Below are 24,369 nucleotides of genomic sequence, written 5' to 3'. Positions count from 1 at the left end.
TGCACGCGCTGGATTGTCCTCACCCCTGAGCTCGGAGCAGCGCCTGAGCCACCTGCGACCGCCGTCAGAGAGCGAAGCTCAGCTGAGACAAGCGGTTTCACTGCTGCTCTGCGGCCACACGCCGCAGCTTTCAATTCCTCTTTGCTCTCAAACCCCAGCCCTTTGGCTGAATCCTTCCCGCCCATCACACCGCCGCGGCAGGGGGATGTCCCCGGGGGTGCGGGGGACACCGCTCAGGACCACGCACCCTCCCCAGGTCCCAAACAGGCACCTTTGGGACCAAAGCCCGCCCGCCTGGGGGGACGAGAATCCCTGAGAAAACCGGCTTTTTGCTGAAAAACGCTTGCCGTATTAAATGGCTGCCCACGCTTCAGTTGTCTGCAAAACAAACTAGGGACTTACAAATCACATTTCCCTGCATTTCAGTGGAAAAAAAAGGGCAAGAAGGAGGACCCGGGCAACTATAGACCGGTCAGCCTCACCTCCATCCCTGGGACAGTGATGGAACACCTTATCCTTGGTGCCATCTTAAGACATGTCAAGGATAAGAGGGTCATCAGGGACAGTCAACATGGCTTCACCAAGGGGGAGTCGTGCTTGACCAACCTCAGAGCCTTTTATGAAGACGTAACAAGGTGGATTGACGATGGCAGAGCAGTGGATGTGGTCTGCCTTGACTTCAGCAAAGCATTTGACACCGTCTCCCACAGCATCCTCACGGCAAAACTGAGGAAGTGTGGACTGGATGATCGGGTAGTGAGGGGGACTGCAAACTGGCTGAAGGAGAGAAGCCAGAGAGTCGTGGTCAATGGGGCAGAGTCCAGCTGGAGGCCTGTATCTAGTGGAGTGCCTCAAGGGTCAGTTCTGGGACCAATACTGTTCAATATATTCATCAATGACTTGGATGAGGGAATTGAGTGTACTCTCAGCCAGTTTGCTGATGGCACCAAGCTGGGAGGAGTGGCTGACACTGGGAGGCTGTGCTGCCATCTAGAGACCTGGACAGGCTGGAGAGCTGGGCGGGGAGAAATTTAATGAAATATAACAAGAGAAAGTGTAGAGTCTTACATCTGGGCAGGAACAACCCCAGGTTCCAGTATAGGTTGGGGAATGACCTATTAGAGACCAGTGTAGGGGAAAGGGACGTGGGGACAGCAGGGTGCCCATGAGCCAGCACTGGGCCCTTGTGGCCAGGAAGGGCAATGGGACCTGGGGGGATTAGAAGGGGGTGGTCAGTAGGTCAGAGAGGTTCTCCTGCCCCTCTGCTCTGCCCTGGTGAGGCCGCATCTGGAATATTGTGTCCAGTTCTGGGCCCTCAGTTCCAGCAGGACAGGGAACTGCTGGAGAGAGTCCAGCGCAGCCACGAAGATGCTGCAGGGAGTGGAGCATCTCCCGTGTGAGGAAAGGCTGAGGAGCTGGGGCTCTGAGCTGGAGAAGAGGAGACTGAGGGGTGACCTCATTCATGGGGATCAATATGGAAAGGGGGAGTGTCAGGAGGATGGAGCCAGGCTCTTCTGGGTGACAACCAACAGTAAGACAGGGGGTAATGGGTTCAAGCTGGAACACAAGAGGTTCCACTTAAATTTGAGAAGAAACTTCTTCCCAGTGAGGGTGCCAGAGCCTGGCCCAGGCTGCCCAGGGAGGTTGTGGAGTCTCCTTCTCTGCAGACATTCCAACCCGCCTGGACACCTTCTGTGTAACCTCAGCTGGGTGTTCCTGCTCCGGCGGGGGGATTGCACTGGACGAGCTTTCGAGGTCCCTTCCAACCCCTGATATTCTGGGATTCTGTGATTCTGTGAAATATTTTGGGGGCACACGGTAAATTAGAAACACTGTGCTTATGGGAATAATCACCCCAAAGCGACTGCCCTCTTTGCATCGGTCAGGACATGGAGCGAGGCCCAAGGCTTCTGTTCACACACCAAACAGCAGCACGAAGCCACCGATCCCAAATCACACAGGAGCCCTCAGCACAGGACACACATGGAGCTGCTGGAGAGCGGCCAGAGGAGCCCCAGAAATGACCCGAGGCTGGAACAGCTCTGCTGGGAGGACAGGCTGAGAGAGCTGGGGGGTCCAGCTGGGGAAGAGAAGCTCCGGGGAGACCTTAGTGCGGCCTTTCTGGACTTAAAAGGGGCCCATAAGAAAGATGGGGACAGACTTTTGAGCAGGGCCTGTTGTGACAGGACAAGGGGTGATGGTTTTAAACTAAAGGAGGGAGATTCAGGCCGGACATGAGGAAGAAATTGTTTGTGCTGAGGGTGGTGAGAGCCTGGCCCAGGTTGGCCAGAGAGGTGGTGGCTGAAGCATCCCTGGAGACATCCCAGGCCAGGCTGGACGGGGCTCTGAGCAACCTGAGCTGGTGCAGATGTCCCTGCCCATGGCAGGGGGGCACTGGGGAGCTGGGGAGGTCCTTCAACCCAAACTGTCCATGAGTCCAAGAGCAGCTGCAGCTCCCGGCCCAGCGGGGCTGAGCTCAGCACCGAGGGCCGGCGGGTTCAACGGGCTCCGAGGGCAGCTCCGACAGACCAAGAGCGTAAGCCGAGCGAAAGCACCGCACGAGGTCACCCGGGAAAAGCCCAGACTGAAGGTGTCCTGCAGAAGACTGACCCATCATTTCTCAGTGAGCCTCAGGGGCTTCAGTTGCTGAGGAAATTTCATGCATGGGAATTCATGCAAAAAAAAGTTCCACTGTAGTTTTTAGGTTTCTAACCCATTTTTCTACACGTCTAAAATGCTTACCAAAGGTGCCTGTGCCTGTGGTTAGTGCCTGTGACCAAAGGTTAGTGCCTGTGACCGCAGCCTAATGACTGTTGCTCACGCAACCCCAAAACTCCGGTGCTCGCTGTGACATCTGATGGAAACACAAGTGCTCGGTTGGCAGAGAGCGAGGCCTCGGGGGCTGGACAGCCCGCCGTGCAAAACTACAGCGCTCTCACCATCTGCACACTGAGATATACCAGCCCAAATGGAAGATCCACTAACCTAACCAGAGGAAAAAGGAACGGTTTTGGCTTGGTGTCTGCAGACTCCTTGGTAAATTGCATAATGTGATACTCAGGAAACAGCTTCCGCCGGAGTCACGAGCACAAGCAGGAATTGCCTCTATTTAGAAAAGCTGATATTTCTACCAACTCTTCAGCAGGAAGAAACAAAATCACATAACCCAGAGTTCTTTTTAAAAAATGTTTTTGGCAGCTGCTATAGGCATGTGGCAGCAAAGCGTGATCAGCCACGGTCTTAATTAGGGAATTTCTTAGAGCAATACAGGTCATGCCCTCCAACCAGGAACAGACATTTCTGTGCATCCGGACTCCCAAGGTTTCCTCTACACTAAAAGATAATGCACAAAATTTCAGGTATAGAACAGTGTTTTATTTCTTATTCCTGTTTTCCTAAGTATGGGTTGTTGGCAGTGAACATACTGGAGAAGTTTAACTCCTGGTATTTTCCTTCACTGTCCTATTTCAGAAGAGTTTATGGTGATACCCTATTCTAACCTTAGTAAAATCTTCTAATCTATTTTCAGTACACAATGGTTGCCCAATATAGTTGCTTTTCACTTTGAACATTAATCTGGTCAAGCAAAATTCTGCCTGGGAGCCACAAGGACCCACCAGTTAGTTTGTTGTATAAAGAAGCAAGACAAGCTGGTCATTGGCTAATGGACAAGGATGGTCAATAATCTTGCCCAGCTTGTGTCCCTCTTTTCCCTTGAAGTTTACTTTATGTCCCCCCTTTTTTCCCTTTTCAACACATCAAGCTTCGGTTGGGTTTTGCTGGAGGAGACGTGTTGCTGCAGAGAAGTCAAACAAGATCCTTCTCTCTCAGGATGACTCCGATTAGAAGGGGTGCACCAGGGACACGGCAGAAATTGCAGAACAATCCCATTTCGACAGCCATTTCCATTGCCACAAGCCATGGCTGCCTGGGCAGCTCTACACTGGAACCAGGAGCGTTTCTGTGTGTGCTCCAGCCAGCCGGAGTCTGCAGCTCATCACAGAATCACGGCCCAGCTCCGCATGGTTTATCTGCAGACACCGTAAGGACAGACGGTATCAGTGGCCCTGGGCTCACAAACAGCCCGGGTGTGCAAACGAGGTGCACGCAGAGCCAGCGACAGCGAGCAGCTGAACACCACCGCCACCGAGCGCATGACAACGAACCGCTCGCACATGGTCCCACAAAACATTACAGCCAAAGGGTGATAAAAGCATCTGAAGTTGAGGCATTTGCACTTGAAGTTTCAGGATAATTTAAGACAACACAGAACTCAAGGAGTCTTGGCAGTACCGTTTCACAAGTACCAGATTCAAAAATTATTTCATTCTTATCATCAAACTCCACAGAAGGCAGCCGAGTCGCTGCTTCGAGGTCACAGAAAAGGCGCCCGTGTCACCTCCGAGCGGCACAGAGCAACCCCAGCCAGAAAAGCACCTGCTGCGTTCCCCACCGCGAAAACCTGCTGCAAACGGCATCTTACGGACAGGGGCACCGCACGGAGCTGGGGCACCAACATCGCTGCTGCGTCCCCAGCCCCATGTGAACATCGCTGCTGTGTCCCCAACCCCACAGGAACATCACTGCTGTGTCCCCAGCCCCACAGGAACATCGCTGCTGTGTCCCTAGCCCCACAGGAACATCGGTGCTGCGTCCCCAGCCCCACATGAACATCGCTGCTGTGTCCCCAGCCGCACACTGACACTGCCCTGTGACCATCGCTGCTGTGTCCCCAGCCCCACGCTGACCTGTGACCATCGCTGCTGTGTCCCCAGCCCCACGCTGACACTGCCCTGTGACCATCACAGCTGTGTCCCCAGCCCCATATGAACATCGCCGCTGTGTCCCCAGCCCTGCACCTGCGTCCTCGTCCTGCTCAGTCTCGGAGCTCCAGGCGATCGCGCCCGGGGCCGCTTCTCAAAGTCGCTCCCCTGCGCTCCGCGTTGGTCCCGAGTATAGCCCGTGTGGGGCTGCAGGCGCACAAAGGTTTCTGTCCTCTCCAAAAATCAAAGCGTCGGTTTTGCTGGTGTCAGAGCACTTTATTTTTGTACATATAAGGAAGTGGCTGTTGATGTTATCTGAATGCGCTTCCTGTTTTATATGTATATGAGCGAAAATAATGTCACGTTAAGCTAAACTGCAGTCTCAAAGAGCTCAAGTCAAAGCCTCTAAGCAAAATATCACAAGCACAGCTCATCTGTTTGCTGTCTGCCTCGGTCTGCATTCCCTTCATTGATTTTTATCAGAATTCTGTATTCTCACAATAAAAACCATCCTCCCCGGTACCTGCAAACAAGCCCAGAGCAGCTGCAGCGGCCCCAGCGCCGCTTCCCCCCGATGCCGCCGGGTCGCTGGATGCCGGCGGCCCCGCTCACCCGTGGCCAGCAGCCATGCAGTGCCACGAGCCAATTCTGGCTGAAATTCGGGCTCTTCTGGAGATTGAGATTGTTTTTAAAACAAGGAAGGAGGTTTCTGTGTGTTTCACGTGCACAAAGCGCAGGAAGCAGCTGTGTAGGAGTGCGGCATTCCAGGGTAACGCTGCACCGCTCAGCGCTGGAGAAACCTTTCAAATCGGAACGTAATGCCGTCCTGGTTACTGCAAAGGAGAAAAGAGCAGCACAAGGCACAGAGGCACCAGGAGCTGCCGGCACCAACACCGCGTCGTCTCGTCCCCAAGCCAGAACCGTCCCCGCCAGGAGCTCCCACAAGGTGCAGATCCACCCGCTGCCACGTGCAAACGTTCCTGACGGCAGAGCTCGGAGCGACCCGAACCTGCGGGCACTTTCTACTTTGGTGACGATTTTCACGGCAACTCCTCAGATATTCAATGCAAGAGCAAGATGATGAAACTTCAGGCTTTGCTAGAGGAAACCAGAAGAAACTTTTCAGATGCGTGGTGTGAAAGAATTACCAGGAACGAAAGCAACGTGTCTTCCCTGCGGCCTGCATGGCACAAGTGGGTTTTATACAACGCTCTCTGAGTCCAGCTGCTCCGCACTCCGGGAAACTTCAACTGGTACAAGTGTGGGATGCACTCAGTGAAAATCACTGAGTTACAGCGTGACCTAAGAAAGATGCCTTACAAATATTAGAATTTTAAAATGTTTCATGCAAAGATGCTTTTAAACCATTTACCATCACTGTACCTTACCTTAGCTCAATAAACGGTTTTGGATCATTTAGTTTTGGTGCAACGTTACATTACAGCCAGGAAACGGAGCTGGGAAGATAAACCAGGTGTCTTATTTAGTGACAGCTATCACGGAAAAAATAAGTAATGAGACCTGGAACTGGCAAAGCCCGATTTGCTGTATATTGATGTCCTGGCATTGATCGATATGAGTGTCTGCAGACAAGCTTCCGAAGCATCTCCTGCAGCCGGGGCAGCGGCATCGCCCTCGTGTACCCACGTGTATCCTCACACGGAAGCTCCAGTTCCAGCTCCAGCCCCTTCCAGGCTGGAGCAGCTGCGGGGCCTCTTCTCCCTGCCCGCCCACCGGCTGTTTGCAACACAGAAACGGAACGATCTTTGTAACCCCTCCAGCTACTCAGTTAAGTTTAGATGAAATCAGTTTCAAAAGCTACAGTTCGAAACCAGACCAAAATCAAGAGCTAAGCTTTGTTTCCCACCCCAAACCAAGCTGACATCCAACCCTGGACAGGCCGTTTGCGCAGCTCGGTGCAGCGCGGGCTGGGACGGGCGACACCGCCAGCCTCACGTCCAGCCGCAGTAACGCCCCAAAGAAACGAGCTGGTCCCAGGGCCTCTCAGCGAGCAGCCCTGACAAGGTTCCCTGCGCTCAGGTGCCTCCACAGCTCCTGCACCGCCACAGCCACACCAAACATCAGCCAGGTCCCGAGAGGAGGAACCGCCCAGACTGAGGCCGCATCTGGATTATTGTGTCCAGTTCTGGGCCCTCAGCTCCAGCAGGACAGGGAACTGCTGGAGAGAGTCCAGCGCAGCCACCAAGATGCTGCAGGGAGTGGAGCATCTCCCGTGTGAGGAAAGGCTGAGGAGCTGGGGCTCTGAGCTGGAGAAGAGGAGACTGAGGGGTGACCTCATTCATGGGGATCAATATGGAAAGGGGGAGTGTCAGGAGGATGGAGCCAGGCTCTTCTGGGTGACAACCAGTGATAGGACAAGGGGCAATGGGTGCAAACTGGAACACAGGAGGTTCCACTTCAATATGAGAAGAAACTTCTTCCCAGTGAGGGTGCCAGAGCCTGGCCCAGGCTGCCCAGGGAGGTTGTGGAGTCTCCTTCTCTGCAGACATTCCAACCCGCCTGGACACCTTCTGTGTAACCTCAGCTGGGTGTTCCTGCTCCGGCGGGGGGATTGCACTGGATGAGCTTTCGAGGTCCCTTCCAACCCCTGATATTCTGGGATTCTGTGTGATTCTGTGATTCTGAGATGTTCGTTTAGATGTGCTGCCATCGAGCATCCTCCAGGACCCGCCTGTTCCCTGCAGCAGCTGCCCTGCTCTGCTGTGGAACCCCAACCCGTGGACACGGAAGCCTCGACCTGCCCGTGCCTCCCGCCGCCCTCACGGCACCACAAATCCGTAGGTTGTCTCGGAAGGTCAGTGTATCTTTTCTTTTTTTAAAGATGTTTTTTGCAAAAAAGTCTCTTTCGTTTATGTCCTTCCTGATGTGTTTGTAACACCCCTCGTGAAGCACACAGGCTGACGCAGACCTGTGACATCTCACAGGTGTCCCATCCCAGGTGCTCGGGATACCGTGTCTTCCAAATGAACACCAGACGTCTGATGGCATTTATTCACTTGAATGCACCAAACACGCCTCATTCTTTCAGCTTTTGTGCTTGCACTTTAAATCTCCAAAGAAAATTTATGTTGCAGGGGGAAAAAAAAAAGACAAGACATTCCTACTGGTTCTTCTGGAGCATTTTTCGCTTGGAAAGGTGCTCGTCAGACACACTTCAAAGTACCGGAGCTTAATGGGTGCAGGAGTGGCAGCAAAATAAACACAAAACACAAACCAAACTGCTGTCTTCTTGGATACCAAAGCAACATGCTCATCAGCAAGAAGCCCTGAGGAGTCCCCGGGGATCTCGGCAGCCTCCTGGCGAGCGTGGTGGCAGAGGTGGCACCTGGGGACAGCCGAGGTGGCACCTGGAGACAGCCGAGGTGGCACCTGGGGACAGCCGAGGTGGCACCTGGAGACAGCCGAGGTGGCACCTGGGGACAGCCGAGGTGGCACCGCCGCTCCACAGCCCCACCGCGGCATGACGAGAAAGAGGAAAGGGAGAACAACAGAGAAAGGAAATATGTGCTGCAAAACAAACCCCCAAGAAACAGCTGGCACAGCAAAAAGTGCGGGGGAAGCCCCTGGTGCGGTCGGTCCCGTCCTGCAGCACATCAGTGACACAGCAGCACCGCAGGCGCCCAACGGAGCACAGGAATCCACCCTGCGCAGGGGACAACACGCGGATAACGCACGGATAACGCACGGATAACGCACGGATAACGCCCAGATAACGCCCAGATAACGCACAGACGAGCTGCACAAGCCCGTTTTGGTATCTTGCCGTAGGAGGGAGCTTGTCGGACGGCAAGTCCCGCAGCACACGCCTGCGCACAGCGCAGCGCCTGGAACCCGCAGGCTGGGGAAATTCAGCCCGAATCCAAGCTCTACGTGTGTGCAGTGCAAAGCCAGTGCAAAGCCAGCCGCCCACAGGTCCGAGAAACACAAGGCTGTGTGTTAGAGGAGAGCAGCTCCCCGAGCCAGGGTCCGCGCACGGGAACGTGTGAACGCATCTCCGGCCTCCCCCCGCAAAGCAAACCTCGCTGCTCACACCCCCGTGGGTCACACCAGATCACGAGCACACATTTCAGCAGGACCGTGTGTCCTTGTCCTGCAACACCCCACGAAAGCAAAGGTCGCTCACCTCCTCTCGTAACGTGATGTACTTATACCTTCAGTCTTACCCAAACTGCTCTAAAAACTCAAACCTCCCATAGCAAAACCTCTTAAAGAGCAAAGTACCAGGCAACTTATTTCTGCCTTTGAATGTTCTTTTGTGTAACACAGGGCAGAAAAATCTTATTCTTGCATGAAGCTTCTGATTTCTAGCTGAAATAAACAGGTTTGGTTTTAGGTATTTCTTTCCTATAAAGAAAACATTTATATCTACATTTTTTTGCTATATGTGGTGCCACACCAATACTCAACTTCCCAAAAAGGAGAACCATGCTGAAACACAGAAACAAGTTAAAAATAAATTAAAAGGAGCATCTGAAAGGGTAAAACATGTGCCAGTGGCAAAGACATCATTTAAATAAACCACAACAGATCCCCAGAGAAAGTGGCTATCACGTACCGAATACGACTCGGGAGTTAGAAATGAACTTGGCCAGTTTAGGAACAGAGTAGAGGAAACTACCGAAGCCTTGCAGATCTTTCCACGTGCAGATTAAGAAGTGGTTAAATGGAACGGGAGGCGGAACCAGCGGCACCCACAGGGTGTCCAAGGCAGCACGACCACCCCCAGCACCCGACACGGCTCGACTTGTTCTGCACAACAGATTAAACCTGGTTGCAGAGAACCGCAAAAGGAGCTGCCAGTTCCTCGCCAAGGGGCACGGGGGCAGCGGCTGGAACTCGGGGAACACAGAAAGCAACATAACGAAGGGCAACCTCAAACAGCCACCGCTGCTCCGGAAAGGATCCCAGAGCTGCCACGGATCAGACATCAACGCGCGAAAAAGCAAAGACTTGGCAAATAAGATGGAGGGGAATGAGCAAAAAATTCTTGAAGAGTTATTAGAAAATAAAATAAAAGCGAAGACAGACATCACCCCACGTATTCACAGAACACGCGTGGCTTGAAACGTATGTGCGCTTCCGCCCACCGATCTCAGAAGAGACACAGTACAAGCGGAAAAGATCCAGGAAATGAAATAAGACAACCAAGACGGTCTGCGCGTCCTGGCGCTGTCGTCCCAGAGCCTCGCACCGACCGTCCTGCGACGTCCCCGGGGCCGTGGAGGAGCCCCCGGGCTGCGCTGCCCGGACCGAGCCTCCATCCGTTGATGAACAATCTGCCCTATTTAGCACACAGTCCCGCCTCAAACGGAGCAGCGTGGCGGGGAAGCGGGCTTTGCTGCGAGCCGGGCGGCACAGGCTGCTCCACCTGCCCAGCAGTTATTGGCACTTCTAGAGAGTCTCAGCAGTTCCCGAGAAAATCAAAAAGAAAAATCAACCTAATGCTGAAAAGAAAAGCAACACGGTACATGGTACAACGCCAACAAGTGTGTCTTACTGGCCAGAACATTTTCCTTTTTCAGGATGGCCTCTACTGCCGAGGGTTTCAAAGAAAGCACTTCTTGTCACGTGGAAAGCGAGGAAAGTTGGCTGCAAAGAGGCTTCACCTCAGCTCTGTTAGCATCAGTGTTCAAACAAACCCTCAGTAACACTACTGACCAGAACTACTTTGTCTAACTTACCGATAATTTTTAATTTACTAATCACTGAAAGTTCAAGGCTTTCAGTGATTAGTAAATTAAAAATTCAAGTAAATTAAAAACTCAAAAGTTCAAGACCTTCAGCGCATTAAAAGCTATGAATAGACGCCCTTTATGCTACGGGTCAGAACTCCTGTGCTCGGGAAGCCCTGCAGAAGGAGCGCGAGTCCTTCCCCGTGTGCAGGGTGAAAGCTCCGTGCGCACGGGGGCTGCTCGGAGCCCAGGCAGCCCCGGGCAGCCCTGCCGGGCACCACTTCGCTTTCCGCTTTCCTTCCACACACCCTCCTCCTCCTCAGCCATTCGCTAATGCACGATACAAAACTTCCCTATACAATGTATACGTGTATTTCTACATAAAGACCTCACCAAAAAAGACATGTTTTATAAGTTCCCTTGCAGGTTTTTACATAGTGTCGTAACATGGGAGGTGTGGGCAAAGTAGGAAAAAATAGCCCCTTACCAAATATTTGAGAAGATTTGTTAGAAATGAAAATATTTTAGCCAGACTATTTATAGAGAGCAATGTATGTCACACCTCTGCACTTTATTACAGCTTTTTTAAAATTAATTCAGCTCCTGGTATCTACGCAGACATCTGAGCCGAGTTTTGAAGGAGGAAAGAACTGAGGCGACGCTGGTCAGATCAGCGGGTGCTGAAACTAGAGGCAGGCGAGACGGGAGCTTCAGTTTGTCACTGATCCAGGACGCAAATGTTGTAACGGCTGGTGGAGAGGTTTTGATTCCCTGGTTCCTGCAACCGCGACAGCGCGATGCAGCAGCACCCACAGGACACGCCGCGTCCTCGGAGCGCCTCGAAACAGCGAAATCCGCTCTTTCCTCTGCTTGGTGCCCTCGCACTGCCAAAAACATTCTGCTGTAGAAAACCCACAGTCTGGATATCCTGGAACCATCGCTGAAGTGTCCGACTTCAGAAACCACCCACATAGAGCAGCGGAGGAAAAAACAGTACTTTAGTGTATTATGTGAGGTTGTAAATGATTTAACTTTCAGCATTAAACAGGTAAACGCTGTCTGGTTTCTGAGGGCCGCAGAGCACAGCGGCTGAGCCCCGCGGTTCACACACAGGTTCAACCCCGACATTCTGAGCCCGTTCCGAGCCGGCGCTGCAGCCAAAGCACCAGGGGCCAGGAGGAAAAAGCGCCGTTTTCCTGGGAAAGCGGACGGATGGCGGAGAAAACCTGGAAGAAACTCATTCCCAGGTGGGAAGCACAGCCTGCTGGTCTGTGACTTGTGTCAAGGCCTTAATTACACTTAATTACAGGTGCCTTCTCCTCTTTGGTGCCTACGACAGTAAATCAACACTTGTGTCAATCCGCGAGCACCAACGGCAAAGGCAGATTTTAGGATTTAACTGCCTTTATAAGGCAACAGATGTGGTGGATAAAAACCTCCCGGTCCGACACAGACACAGACCGTGCTAAAAGTCATCGCTGCTGAAAAAGAAAATTACCTTTTCTTTTCCATCTGCTTTTCTTCCCATCTTTGTTACTGCACCCGTCGCTGCTGCTGCTGCTGTTCTCGGAGCTGGGGGAGTCGGAGTGGGCATCGCTGCTCTCCTCCGAGCCGTCAGACAGCTCCTTCAGCCCGTCCGGAACGTCCTTCTGCGCACGGAAAAAACAAACACTGTCACCCACTCCGCAGGAACTTCTCCCAGTTCTTAAAAGCAGCGGTTGTCCTTATTCACCAAGCACCGGCTGTGCAGCAACGTCAGAAGCGCTCCGCCGCTGGCCCCAAACGCTCCCGCCGCCTCCTGCAAGCCCAAATAAAACACCTCAGGCAGCCCAGCTGGCGCGCGTGCCGCGCCGCCCCGCCACCCTCCATCCCGAACTGCTCCTCCGCCCCTCAGCGCCAACGCTCATCCACCTTACAAGAAATCCAGTCCCTTTTGGAACTTCGTGATAGCAGAACACCAGTTTGACCAGGTAATGCTGTTTGTCCTGCCAGGTCCTTCAAAACCGGAGCTGGCGGGTGTTTCTCTGCGGTCACCTCCGAAAGCGAGACCCGCCGCGGGTTCCACCCTGTCCACACCTAAACCCAGACCGCCCTCTAGTGCTTACCCACATTTTAACCTCCTTTGGAAATCGGTGCTAATTAGCGACAGCAAACCACATTCTGGTGATGAGCTCTTTGGTTGTGGCCGTTAACGTCACCGCTGTCCAGTCTCCCAAACCCGCTCTGGACACCCGGCAGAGGCGCCAGCTTGTCCCCATGGACACGGGACCCTCACCCCTGCTGGCCCACGTACCCAAAATTATGCTGTTATCCTGAATTCCTCGTTAGTAATGTCACTGAAGCTTTAAATGTTCCCAGGGCAAACAGGGCAGTGCCGGTCAGAGCTGGCCAGAGAACAGGTCTGTGCGTCGGACAGAAAACCCTCCTGCTGCCACCCGCCGGAGAGTCCATCGAAACACCGCTCCTCAGACCGGAGACAACGCATCTCTCGTCCTTGCTCTGAAATTACAGCTGTGACTGATTGCCACACGTAAGGCCAAAACTACTTAAGACAACGCAAGTGTTGTCAATTTAATTAATTCCAGATTTCTTCCATCAGCAATGTGAGCTGATAGCTTCAGATATTCAATCGTATTTTCATCCTGCACTTCTGAAATAAAGTTCTTTTAACTGCACATTAAGAGCTACTTGTAAACCACAGTGGAAGAGAAGATATCACCCAAAGCAGGAAAGAAAAAATCTTTCTATTTATATGGAGTCTCAAAGCTGACGAAGATGGAACTTGCGTATTCCTGACGGCGACACTCCCTTCTTTAAACCTCCTCCACTGCTTAACCTTGGCAAAGATAATTCGGTCACCTGAGACGAAGCAATTACACATTTAGCTCTTGCGTTTTTTTCCAGATGTCTCTCTCAAAGTCTTCTGAGAGGAGCAGAACCTCGGTGGTGCCAGGCGAGGGGAAACAGGAGCCGCTGGCAAACCTGGGCTCGTTGGTTTTCCTGACTCGGCACTGGTGGGAGCAGGTAACGACGACGAGGCCAGAGAAAGGGCGAGAGGCAACGGGCACCAAGGAGACACATCAACCCCGCTTCCACAGCAGAAACACCTTCTTTGCTGCAGGAACGACGGAGCCCTGGCGCAGGTTCCCGGAGGAGCGGGGTCTCCATCCTCGCAGGAGCGCAGAACCAGAGCAGAACCGAACGCGTCCTGAGCGCTCGCTGAGCCCACGCTGACCGCAGGGTCAACCGGAGCATCCCCGTGCAGGAACACGGGGATCTGGGGGCGGGAGGAATGATGCAAAGCTTATAAAGCTTACAAAGGAAAGTTGAGAGGAAGGGTGTGGGGGACGATCAAAGTGGGGGAACGAAACAAAACCCCATCCCCAAAGCTCACCCCTTCGCAAACCATGAAAAATACCCCCTTACGAGAAACTCAAATGCCACAAGTCACCAGAAATTCCGCATTTTTCCTACAAGGTCATGGTAATTTGTTTTATTCTGTAGTATTTAGGAGAAGGTAGAGTTAATTTTACCCAGGGGACCAGCAGACTGTTCAGGCTGTACAAGAAACAACCAACACACCCTCGCTAGGGCAAATTACAAAATTACAGAACACCAGGTTGGATGGGACCTCAAGGATCACCTGGCCCAGCCTTTCTTGGCAAAGCCTGGTCTAGCTAAGCTGGCCCAGCGCCCTGTGCAGCTGAATCTTCAACACGTCCAACGTTGGGGAACCCACCACCTCCCTGCAGAGACTGTTCCAAAGGCTGATTGTTCTCACCGTGACAAATTCGGCTGCTGCCAAAAGTACCCCACACAGAGCAAAAGAGAAGGTGGTTCATGAGCTCAGACCTGGCCTCTCCAGGCCTGGAACAAACCTGTGCAGCTCAGAGGGGACGCAGCCGCGTCCCTGGAGAGCTCGGCCTGCCCGGCGCGCTGGCTTTGGGTCCTGCTCGGCGCCCCAACAGCCTCGGCAGCGCGACAGCGCCTTCCCAAAGCCGGCCAGCCCCTGGGATTACAGCAGGCCTGGGGAAAGGGGGTGACTACCCACTGGGAAACAAGGGCATGAAGAAGAGGCACAATAAAATCACATTAATAAAAATTGAGGTGAAGTTTAGTTCAATTGCTAGCTGCCACTAGGCATCCTCCTCCAGGGCATCTCCTGGCCACGGGCACATCTCCCGGCCTCCAAAGCACCTCATCCTTTGAACGGTACTTCGCAGAACTCACATACTCCATGGCTATCATTCTCTAACCTGTTTTAAACATCCTTATCATCAAGTCTAGGAAAAACAAAAATTAAAGGAAGATCCCGCAGCCTGCCAGTCTGCTTGCTACTCTGCTCAGTGATTCCGTAACCCAGGTCTGTGAGCCACCAAAAATCAAAGTGCAGCTCTGTGCCACCACCAAGTACTTCCCAGGACCCTTCTCTGTGAGCAGCGTGAACCCCGGCACAGCGCGCTCTCCCCGCGGTGTGACAGCGCGTTGCTCCTCAACGCGCTCTGCTTGTCATCGCTCCCTCAGCCGTCGCGTTTTGTTCGTCTCGGATCCTCCAAAGGGTTTCTCATTCAACGCAGCACCTTCACAGTTCCCGGGCTCCTCCTGGCACTGGGCTGGGACTGAACCGGGCAGAGGCGCCTGGGACGGTGCAGTGGGGCTGGGACGCCGGGGGCTCCCCCGACACGGCCCCGCAGCACAGGGGGCAGCGCACCCGCAGCAGCTTCGGGCACACGGGGCACCACGGGGAGTCCCTCGGCAGCTGCTCCAGCCTCCTCCTTCATACAAATCACTGCGCTTCATCTACGTGCTCCTCCACTCAGTTCAATCACATCGGAGTTTTGCTGAAGCTTAACACGATGAAATATCGTCAGTCTGAACTTGCAGATCTCATGGGCAAAACAAACTGAACAGTAGCTCTGCTTTGGTGCTCAAACGCACTTAAACTTGACCAGATTTCACCACTAGCCACCGAGGTTGCCTCAGACCTGCCCCACTGACAACGTGCTCACAATCTTTCAAAAGGGACTTTTTTTTTTTTTTTTACATCTTGAATCATGTTGTTCTTCTCTGAAGCTTTTCAGCACAGCTTTGCTGCATCATAGCACAGAATCCACTGCCAATGACTCAGTTCCTTGTCTGCCACCAGCTCTAAATCCTCTCCCGAGTCCCGATGTTCTGAAGGAACACTGCTTTCCCTGTCTGGACTCGGGCTCTGCGTTCTTTATTCCAAAAACGTAAAACATTCTGGGTTTGTGTAGTTAAAAATGGTGCAAAAATTAATCCAGTTTTTCTGCAAACAGATAAGCACCTTCCCTTGGTTGCTCGTTACACCTCTGCTAGTCCTTACCTCACACAAAGGTGTTAGCAAAATGGTGCTTTCTGTACTTTTCACTGAGATCGGGTCGACCTCTGCTTGGTACAACCATGTTCAAAGGAAGGAATTTGTCGGGTGTCCTGCAATGGCCTTTCTGGCAGCTCTGAGGATGTCGGTGTCCATGGATCGCACCCGAAGGGACCCTCTGCGGTCACATTCTGTACAAGAACCCAGGGAACAAGGTGCTTTCCCAGTGTCCGGGGTGGAGGGAGGAGATGGACAGAAATACATTTTTGACAATGACGAGGACATCTTTTTCTGGGCAATTCTGAGTCAATTCCCTTGGTAATCTAACTGGAATATTTTAGTATGTACAAGTATGAGTATGTATGAGTTTAGTATGTACGAGTACAAATCTCATCTTGGCAGTTATCGTTTCTGTGTATCGCGCAGGGCGAGACACCGGCACTGGAGAGGAGTCCCGTCTGTGAACAGCCCCCAGGGCCCAAGTCACGGCAGATCAGCAGCAGCGTGAGCTGGCCGCCTTCTAGCAGCTCGACTGGGGAAAAAGGTTCCAAATAAAGGCGATTTTTAAAGAAGCTGATCCGGTAAACCAAGGAATCCACACTTTTCCCCTACAAATGTTCCCTGCCTACTATTAACAGACTGAGGATAAGGTAATATTTCATTTATAGATACAAGTTGAGATTGGTGAAGATGACGTCTGCCTTTTAGGGCTAGAATTTCGTTACAATTATAACTACTCTTTTATTTCTAGGATAGTAATTAATATGAGCAAACTGCCTCACCGTGAATTACACTTCCGGCACACAGGGGCTCACTGCCAAGCACGGAGACTCGGTGGCTGCATTAGGAGGGCAAGTTCACGCCACAGTTCCTGCTACAGAGGGACAGGCCCCTCTTCAGGATTACCCTAATCAGCAGACTTCTACACGGATAAAAGTCAGCTGAGTGTTCCAACACAATTCCCAGCCGAGACAGGAGGTGTTGGTCTCTTCTCTCAAGTAGCAAGTGATGGGACAAGAGGGAACGGCCTCAAGTTGCGCCAGGGGAGGTTGAGGTTGGATCTGGGAACAATTTCTTCCCCAAAGGGCTGTGGGGCATTGGAACAGGCTGCCCAGGGCAGTGCTGGAGTCACCATCCCTGGAGGGGTTGGGCAGACGGACATGAGGTTCTCAGGGACAGCGGGCAGTGCTAGAGTTGGTTATGATCCTACGATAGAAACAATTCTATGATTCTGTGACACTCACCTTCAGTGTGTAGACGCCCATGCGGCCCGGGACCTTGTAGAAGATGCCCTCCTCCCCGCGGGAGTTGGTGTGCAGCATGGCGTTGAGGCACGCCAGCGGAGACGTCCCGCTGCAAACAAACACAGCGTTAGTGCCCGGCGGGCTCGGCCGCGCTGACCGGCCGGAGACAACCCGGCCCGGCACACACAGCCACAAAGCTTGCACAGCCAACTTCCATTCTCAACGAGAATACAAGTTAAAGCTGCCACAACAAGCAACAGTGAGGCCAGCGCAATGTACCTGCACTCCAGTCCCAGAAAGGGAAAAAAAAGCAAACAAAAAAACCCCAAGTTCAGACTCTCCAAAGCTTTTTTGCAGAACTTCAAAAGGGTCACACGCTTTTAAAGCTCTAGATACTCAGTGTTGCTCATCCAAACCTCAGAGCAGATTTGTCATGAGCTGACGACTGCAGAGATATTTAAAATAGTGAGATTTTTTAAAAAAAAAACCCACAGCATACTGAAATGAAGGCTGCAGGATAAAGAATGGAAGCCAATCACACAATTTTCCCTGAAAAGCAGAGATCCTCGATCCCAGCCAGGAGAACCGAGACAGAGGATCCGTGTTTCCAGCGGTGCTGGTGGGGTTTCTTTGTCTGGTTTTCTGACCCCATCCCGCTGCCGACAGGAACAAACTCGGGCGGACACGGAAAGACAAGTGACTCTTGTCCCCACTGCAGGGTCAGGCTCATCGCACCCTCTGCCAAATGGGTGTCCTCGCTCGTAAAGCATCTGGTTACGAGGGGAGGGCCAGTGGTGATGTTGCTGGATCTGACCCCATGTGTGCTGACTGCTCTGCAAACGCACAGCCAGACACTGCAGTTCTGGGGCCAGTGCTGGGCTCCCCAGTTCAGGAAGGACCAGGAATCACTGGAGAGAGTCCAGGGAGGGACACAAAGATGCTGAGGGCTCTGGAGCATCTTTGTGACGAGGAGACACTGAGAGAGCTGGGGCTGTTGAGCTGGAGAAGAGAAGCTCAGAGGGATCTGATCAATGGGATCAATATCTCAGGGTGGGTGTCAGAGGATGGAGCAGACTCTGTTCAGTGGTGCCCAATGCCAGGGTGAGGGGCAGCGGGCACAGACTGAGACACAGGAGGGTCCATGTGAACACGAGGAGAAACTTCTTTGCTGGGAGGTGCCAGAGCCTGGCCCAGGCTGCCCAGAGCGGCTGTGGAGTCTCCTTCTCTGAGACATTCAAACCCCCTGGACCGACCTGTGTGATCTGCTCTGGTGACCCTGCGTGAGCAGCGCTGGGCTGGGGATCTGCAGAGCTCCTGACGCCCAGCCACGCTGGGATTGTGTGGTTCTGTGATTTCCTACACACTCCCAGATCCTTTCCAAAGGCCTTGCCCCAGGCACAGCCTCCCCGCTGCGCCTTGTCGCTCCTGGATGCGATTTCTGCAGCAGACACTGGGATTTCTGCAGCAGGCACTGGGATTTCTGCAGCGGACACTGGGATTTCTGCAGCGGACACTGGGATTTCTGCAGCGGGCACTGGGATTTCTGCAGCGGGCACTGGGATTTCTGCAGCGGGCACTGGGATTTCTGCAGCGGGCACTGGGATTTCTGCAGCGGGCACTGGGGTTTCTGCAGCAGGCACTGGGGTTTCTGCAGCGGGCACTGGGGTTTCTGCAGCGGGCGCTGGGATTTCTGCAGCGGGCACTGGGATTTCTGCAGCGGGCACTGGGATTTCTGCAGCAGGCACTGGGATTTCTGCAGCGGACGCTGGGGTTTCTGCAGCGGGCGCTGGGATTTCTGCAGCGGGCACTGGGATTTCTGCAGCGGGCACTGGGATTTCTGCAGCAGGCACCGGGATTTCTGCAGCAGGCACTATCCCAGAACCGCACACAAGTGTCTTCTGTCCAGGCCCAGCTGTGCAGGACTCCAGAAATCCATTGCTGCTCGCCATCGCCCCTCCTGCCGCTGCCTCTAGCCAGTGCTCAGCCGTCAGTTTCTGTTCCTTTCCAGATCACCAACAGCAGGCTGGCCAGCACTGAGCACCCAAAGCATCCCCCTGCTCGGGAGAGCCCTGCCACAGACCTGGCCTTGAGCTCACGGAGTACCTGCCTTTTAAAACCGGTATCAGAGCAGAGTACCGGTTAAGCCAAGCATGTTACAGAGTCTGGGCAGAGCTGCGCCTTGGAAGCTCCCCAGGGAACGAAGCCCTGGCAGGACCCGTCTTTGCAACAGCGACACCAGTCTGGCACCCACACTGCTCCTGCCGCCTGATTCCACTTTAGCAGCTCATCCACCACTTCTGCTTCAGTTTTTATTCACGTTTACCCATCTACAGTTACACGCCTTCCTCTACGGGCTCTTCCAGAAAGCTGGCACAAACATAACACTATTCCAGCCTTTCGGAAAGCTTACTGCAAAAATTTTAGAAGCTAAAAATCAGTTGACAAGTCCCACCTAACTTTTTTTTTTTTCCAAAAGGGTTTGATTTGGGTATTTGACGCGTGGTCTTCACGTCATATTACATCTTTCTGCCTCCCTAGGGTGTCAGGGCTCCGGAGCGGGTCCCCCGGCAGCTGCAGAGCGGGATGGGGCGGCTGCTGCGGGTTCCTGAGCTGCCCCCCCAGCAGCGTCCGGCTCCGCTGAGCCCGCTCTGCATCTGACCCAGACCCAGCTGACAACAAACCCACGCAAGGGTACCCCAGAGCACGCTGAGCTGCCCAGGCAGGCTCGGCTCCGCTGAGCCCGCTCTGCATCTGACCCAGACCCCAAACTGACAACAAACCCACGCAAGGGTACCCCAGAGCACGCTGAGCTGCCCAGGCAGGCTCGGCCGGGGCAGCACAGCCGTACCCAACCGCTGCGGCCCCGCCAAGCACTTTGGGCGCTTTCCTTTGAGAAAAGGTGTTGCCGCGTTACTGCGGCTCCTGCCCCGCGGCTCCAACAGTTCGCTAACAAACAAATGTGCAGCGAGACTGGAGTTACGTTTATTCCTGGAGATGAAGCTTGTTCTCCTCTGAATGGAAAGATTTCATCCCTTGCTCATTCTTTGCTGCCCCTTCACTCAGAGTCCCCCAATATTCACTTAATACTTTTTCCAACTACCTGTGTTTTGCACACAGCCTACCTTTTGTTATTTTAAATGCAACAGGTGCCCAAAACTAGCCTTAGGAGCCAGCCATTTATTTTATGGCTGCCTTTTTTTCTTTTTTAATAACGAAGGCCACCTCCGCTTGCCAGGAACATGCACCAGATCATCGGCCGTGTCTGGCAGCTCCTGTCACTCTGCCTCAGAACCAGCAGCGCAAGAAGTAGATGAGCTGACAGACGAGCTCCTGCCCCTCCAGACCCATCGTTACCCACTAATTCACTGCAGCCCCTTCCATCCCACCCAAACCCGCCCTGCTCTGCACGCAGAGCCACATCTGATTCCGCTGACCATCGTTAACAGGACCACTGGTAGACCACAGTTAACGGGGCCGCTGACGGACCGTTCCTTCCGAGGTCTCAAAACAGACCCCATCCCTCAGACAAGACGAGGCGCAGCTCAGCCAGACTACGACGTGACTGCTTTGGAACTCTAATCTCCTTCACGTCCTGTTATGGGAAGCTGTACTGGACCTGAGTCGTAGAATCACAGAACACCGGGTTGGAAGGGACCTCAAGGTCCAGCCCTCCTTGGCAAAGCCCGGTCTAGCCAAGCTGGCCCTGCCCTGTCCAGCTGAATCTCCAATGTTGGGGAACCCACCACTTCCCTGGGAGATCTGTTAGAGGTCAAGCCCCCCACTCGATTTCTAAAGCTCCTGAACCGCAGTGTTCCCCAGCCTTGCGATCACGCTCATCCATCGCCCTGGGCTCTCAATAAGCTCAAGTTGTGGCTCTTGCCTTGAAGATGAGGGGTCGAGGTGCAGATGCACAAACCTGCTCCGTTTATGCGGCAGAAATCCCATCAGTGCTTTTGCGGGCCGTGTCCTCGCAGGCTCCCGTTCCACCCGTCATCCACAGCCAACGGGCCGACAGATTATCGCAGTATGGACGGACAGTACAGCACAGTGATGGGGAAAGAAAATTGTCCATCCACACCCAGAAACATCCGCTTCTCCCAAGGAAACCCGAGCAAGCATCGTCCCTTCCCCAGCTCCACCCACCACCTCCACCGCCCCCTCCCCATGGAGCCAGTTTGCATTTCACTGTTTCATTAAGAATCTCCCCAAATGAGCTAAGACCATTTATTACTTTTCCCATTGTGTTAAGTTTCCACACTCCCCCGTGCTCACAGACCACTCTGTTTTCACCCAATATTAGTGACCACTACAGAGCAGCCGCAAAGGGATCTCACTCTCGTAGTTAATGCGAGGTCAAAATATTTGGCCAGATGCTGGCAATTTGGTGCAAATTGCAGCACTGAAGGCACAGAGGACTCTCGGGTGTTTCGTACCCCAGGAATTCCAGAACAGCGGCTGGATTTGAACGTGAGCAGCAGAACATCCCGTAACCCCCGGCCCCGTCCATACGACACGTGGGGTGCGGGTTCTGGGGCTTTGGGTTAGTTCTGGAAACAAGGGACAGCTTAGGAATCAAAATGACATTTTCTCCTCCTAATTCACAGTCTGCGATGTTCTTATCTGGGACGGGATGGAGCCTGTTTAACTAAGCAGCGGGTACAACGCCAACTCAGGTTTACGGCACTCAGCTACAAGTTTTGATATCAACCAATGCACCGGAATGAAGATCTATATCTCCACAGGGCACACTCTGGATTTACTGAACTGCTCAGGTTTCCCCCAAGAACTGCCAGAAGAGCTAGGATGTTTTATTAAAATTAAAACATTATGCCACATCCTACATTTTTACAGCTAATTAGGCAGAATTCCAGCAAGTTTTTCAACCCAGATAAGTGCTTTTACATCGCACGCACTAACAACTAGTGTGAAAACCACCGTTTCCACGAGGCTGCCGCACACTGGGGCGCAGGGTGAGAGCTGCAGGGGTCACCGCTCAGTCCCGCCTCGGGAAAGCTCCGGCCTGAGCCGCTCCGTGCACCAGCGGCTCCTGCGTGAAGCTTTGTCCTGCGCTTCGGTGGGGGAAAAGCAAAATCGAACTCTCCCGGCTCCTGCCTCCCTTGTAACTCAGCTCACACCGACACTAGAGAGGCCCATCCCCAAAACTGCCTGCGCCGTTTTCATCCCGAACCTCGTTTTGCACTTAAAATAAACCACATGCACAGCCAAGGTGTTGTAACTTCACCCAGCCGTGCGCAGAGGCAAGCCCTTTGCAAACACACTCAGGTACTCCCGTGGTTTGTGCCAGTAACATACTCCTGTTTCATCAGGCCACGCTCCTGACGGCAAAAGCATGAAAAGAGGACAAATTGCTGATCTAAGTGACTCAGACGTCCCCCACCTGCAGAAGGGTCCTGGTGTCTTGACTAACGCTTCCAACAGTGCCTTTGGACACAGAGGTGGGCAGCGCATCCCTGCAGCCAGGGGCCAGCACGGCGCTGCTGCTCCTCTGCAAGTATTTCCCTGAATTGCACATTCGAGGTGCACCGGTGCACCAGCTGCGCTTGTGCTTCTGTGAGCGGAAAGGATTTTTAGCTGTATTTCCATTTATGCGCTCACAGCAGCGCATCACCTACACCTTTTATCGCACAAGGGAACAGTGTGTTAGCTGACAGCTCCAGCAGAACAGCAAACCTGCTGCAATTATCGTGGTAATAAACACGCTGCTCGCCTCTATCAATTATCCGGTGCCAGCCCACTGGCAAACAGACGGCACGGGCAGCAAAATCAAAATGTCCGTAGTGGTTCACATCCCAGCAATATTGGAGATGGTTCGGACCAGAACAAAGTTAATTCGGCCGATAAGCTCAGCTGATGTAAAGAATCACCTACATGCTCTGTTCATTGAAATGAGCTTGCATTAAAGTAAAATAAATATATTTGCAACGGTTTCGAAGATGCAAATGTAACTATAAAACCATTTACCAGGATTAATTTGGTTTCCGTGGTGTTATGAGTGCACACTGAAGCACTTCTCTAAAAGCAGCACAGCCTTTCGGTGAATCCGCCAAAAAACGGGCAGCAAACTGGGCGTAAATCAGACCTGTGGTGCCAGTGCAGTCACAATCCAAGCCCTCGTGCCCAGACCTGGAATCTTCTTCATAAAAACCCAGAAACACCCATTTGTTTGCCGTTTGAAATCCTAAATCATTTTACTTTCCCGTATCTTATGCATTATCCTCCCTCACAGTGTATTTCAGCTGAGAAAAACTGGGGAGCAGCAGAGCCGCCCGTTCAAACGGACGTTTATCAAAAGGGAAAGAAATGGTTTGGGCGCTGCCACGGGTTTTAAGCCCCAGCAGCAGGAATATTTCCCGTAGGGATGTGTGACACCAGCAGACCCCCCAGTACGTACCGGTGAGCACCACTGCCCGGCCGTGCAAACCCTGTCCGCCAAAACGCTGCGTCAGTCGCTGTTCCTTCCACCGCCTTCCCGGGTCACAACAAGCAGTTTCACAGATTTACGGGAACTTACGAACCTGTTTATACCTACAAACCTGTGACGGCTACATAAACTGTATTTTTTACATTGCTGACTAAGCAAGGGGGTTTGGTAGCTTCTAAGTATTTACTCTATCCTGAAAATGAACATTTTCCATGTCTGCGCTTCCATTAATAGATCAGAAAATCTATCTCAAAGTGGTGAGCAGCAAGGGACGGTCCCTCTGTCTGCAGAGCGGGCGCTTCACCCACTTCACCGCGCTGCTGGGAGGCTAAACCAGCACAACCACGAACGCTGTGGTGCGGAGGGCGCTGTGAGGCCAGTCCGCGGCACTACAAGAGATCCATGTGCTGAGCTCTCGCCCTTCTCTGAGCTACCTGACGTTTCAGACACGTACATACCGAATTTTCCTTCTGAGAATATCAAATTTAAGCCATCCTTAAATCATGGCATTTCAAACCCTTTGTCTTCTGCTCTAAACGGAAGCTTTAATATAAAGTGCATCCGACAGCGAGCGTCTTCATTTCACATGGTCACCGCACCCTGGGGTAACGGGATAAAAATGCCCCACTGAACTGAACTGGGTTGAAGGGCGAGGGGGTTTTCGAGCATCCCCTTCTTCCCCACCTGCCATTGGAATCAGACACTCACACAAACAGCTTTCTGTTTATTAGTATGTTAAAATACGATGTTTTTAAAAACCAATCGTTTCAGATCTACAGAAGTATCAGAGCAGAGATACTGTGAGCGGACACCACGGAATCAACTCCAAGCTGTTAAACACATTCACGATTTAGAAAAGCAGCTCGTTTTACACGTTAAATGTCGT

At 52.8% G+C, this 24,369-nt stretch overlaps 1 protein-coding gene across 3 annotated transcripts in view; it reads right to left on the bottom strand.

The window, feature by feature from the left end:
• ASXL2 (ASXL transcriptional regulator 2) overlaps window positions 1–24,369 on the bottom strand; it is a 110,247-nt gene that overhangs the window by 52,478 nt on the left and 33,400 nt on the right. Inside the window, exons 3-4 of one of the 3 annotated variants that reach the window (XM_065632394.1) lie at window positions 17,042–17,150; window positions 11,955–12,105 (exon numbers count right to left, since the gene is read on the bottom strand). In XM_065632394.1, coding sequence (XP_065488466.1) covers window positions 11,955–12,105; window positions 17,042–17,150 — 260 coding nt within the window. Of the gene's footprint in view, window positions 1–11,954; window positions 12,106–12,749; window positions 12,802–17,041; window positions 17,151–24,369 lie in introns of those variants that run through there. The other 2 variants (XM_065632395.1, XM_065632396.1) reach the window with 2 other exon arrangements.

This window comes from Caloenas nicobarica, chromosome 3 (assembly GCF_036013445.1).
Source record: "Caloenas nicobarica isolate bCalNic1 chromosome 3, bCalNic1.hap1, whole genome shotgun sequence".
Taxonomy (NCBI): domain Eukaryota; kingdom Metazoa; phylum Chordata; class Aves; order Columbiformes; family Columbidae; genus Caloenas; species Caloenas nicobarica.
The sequence above is the reverse complement of the archived record's forward strand: the minus strand, read 5'-3'. Positions and strand labels throughout refer to the sequence as shown.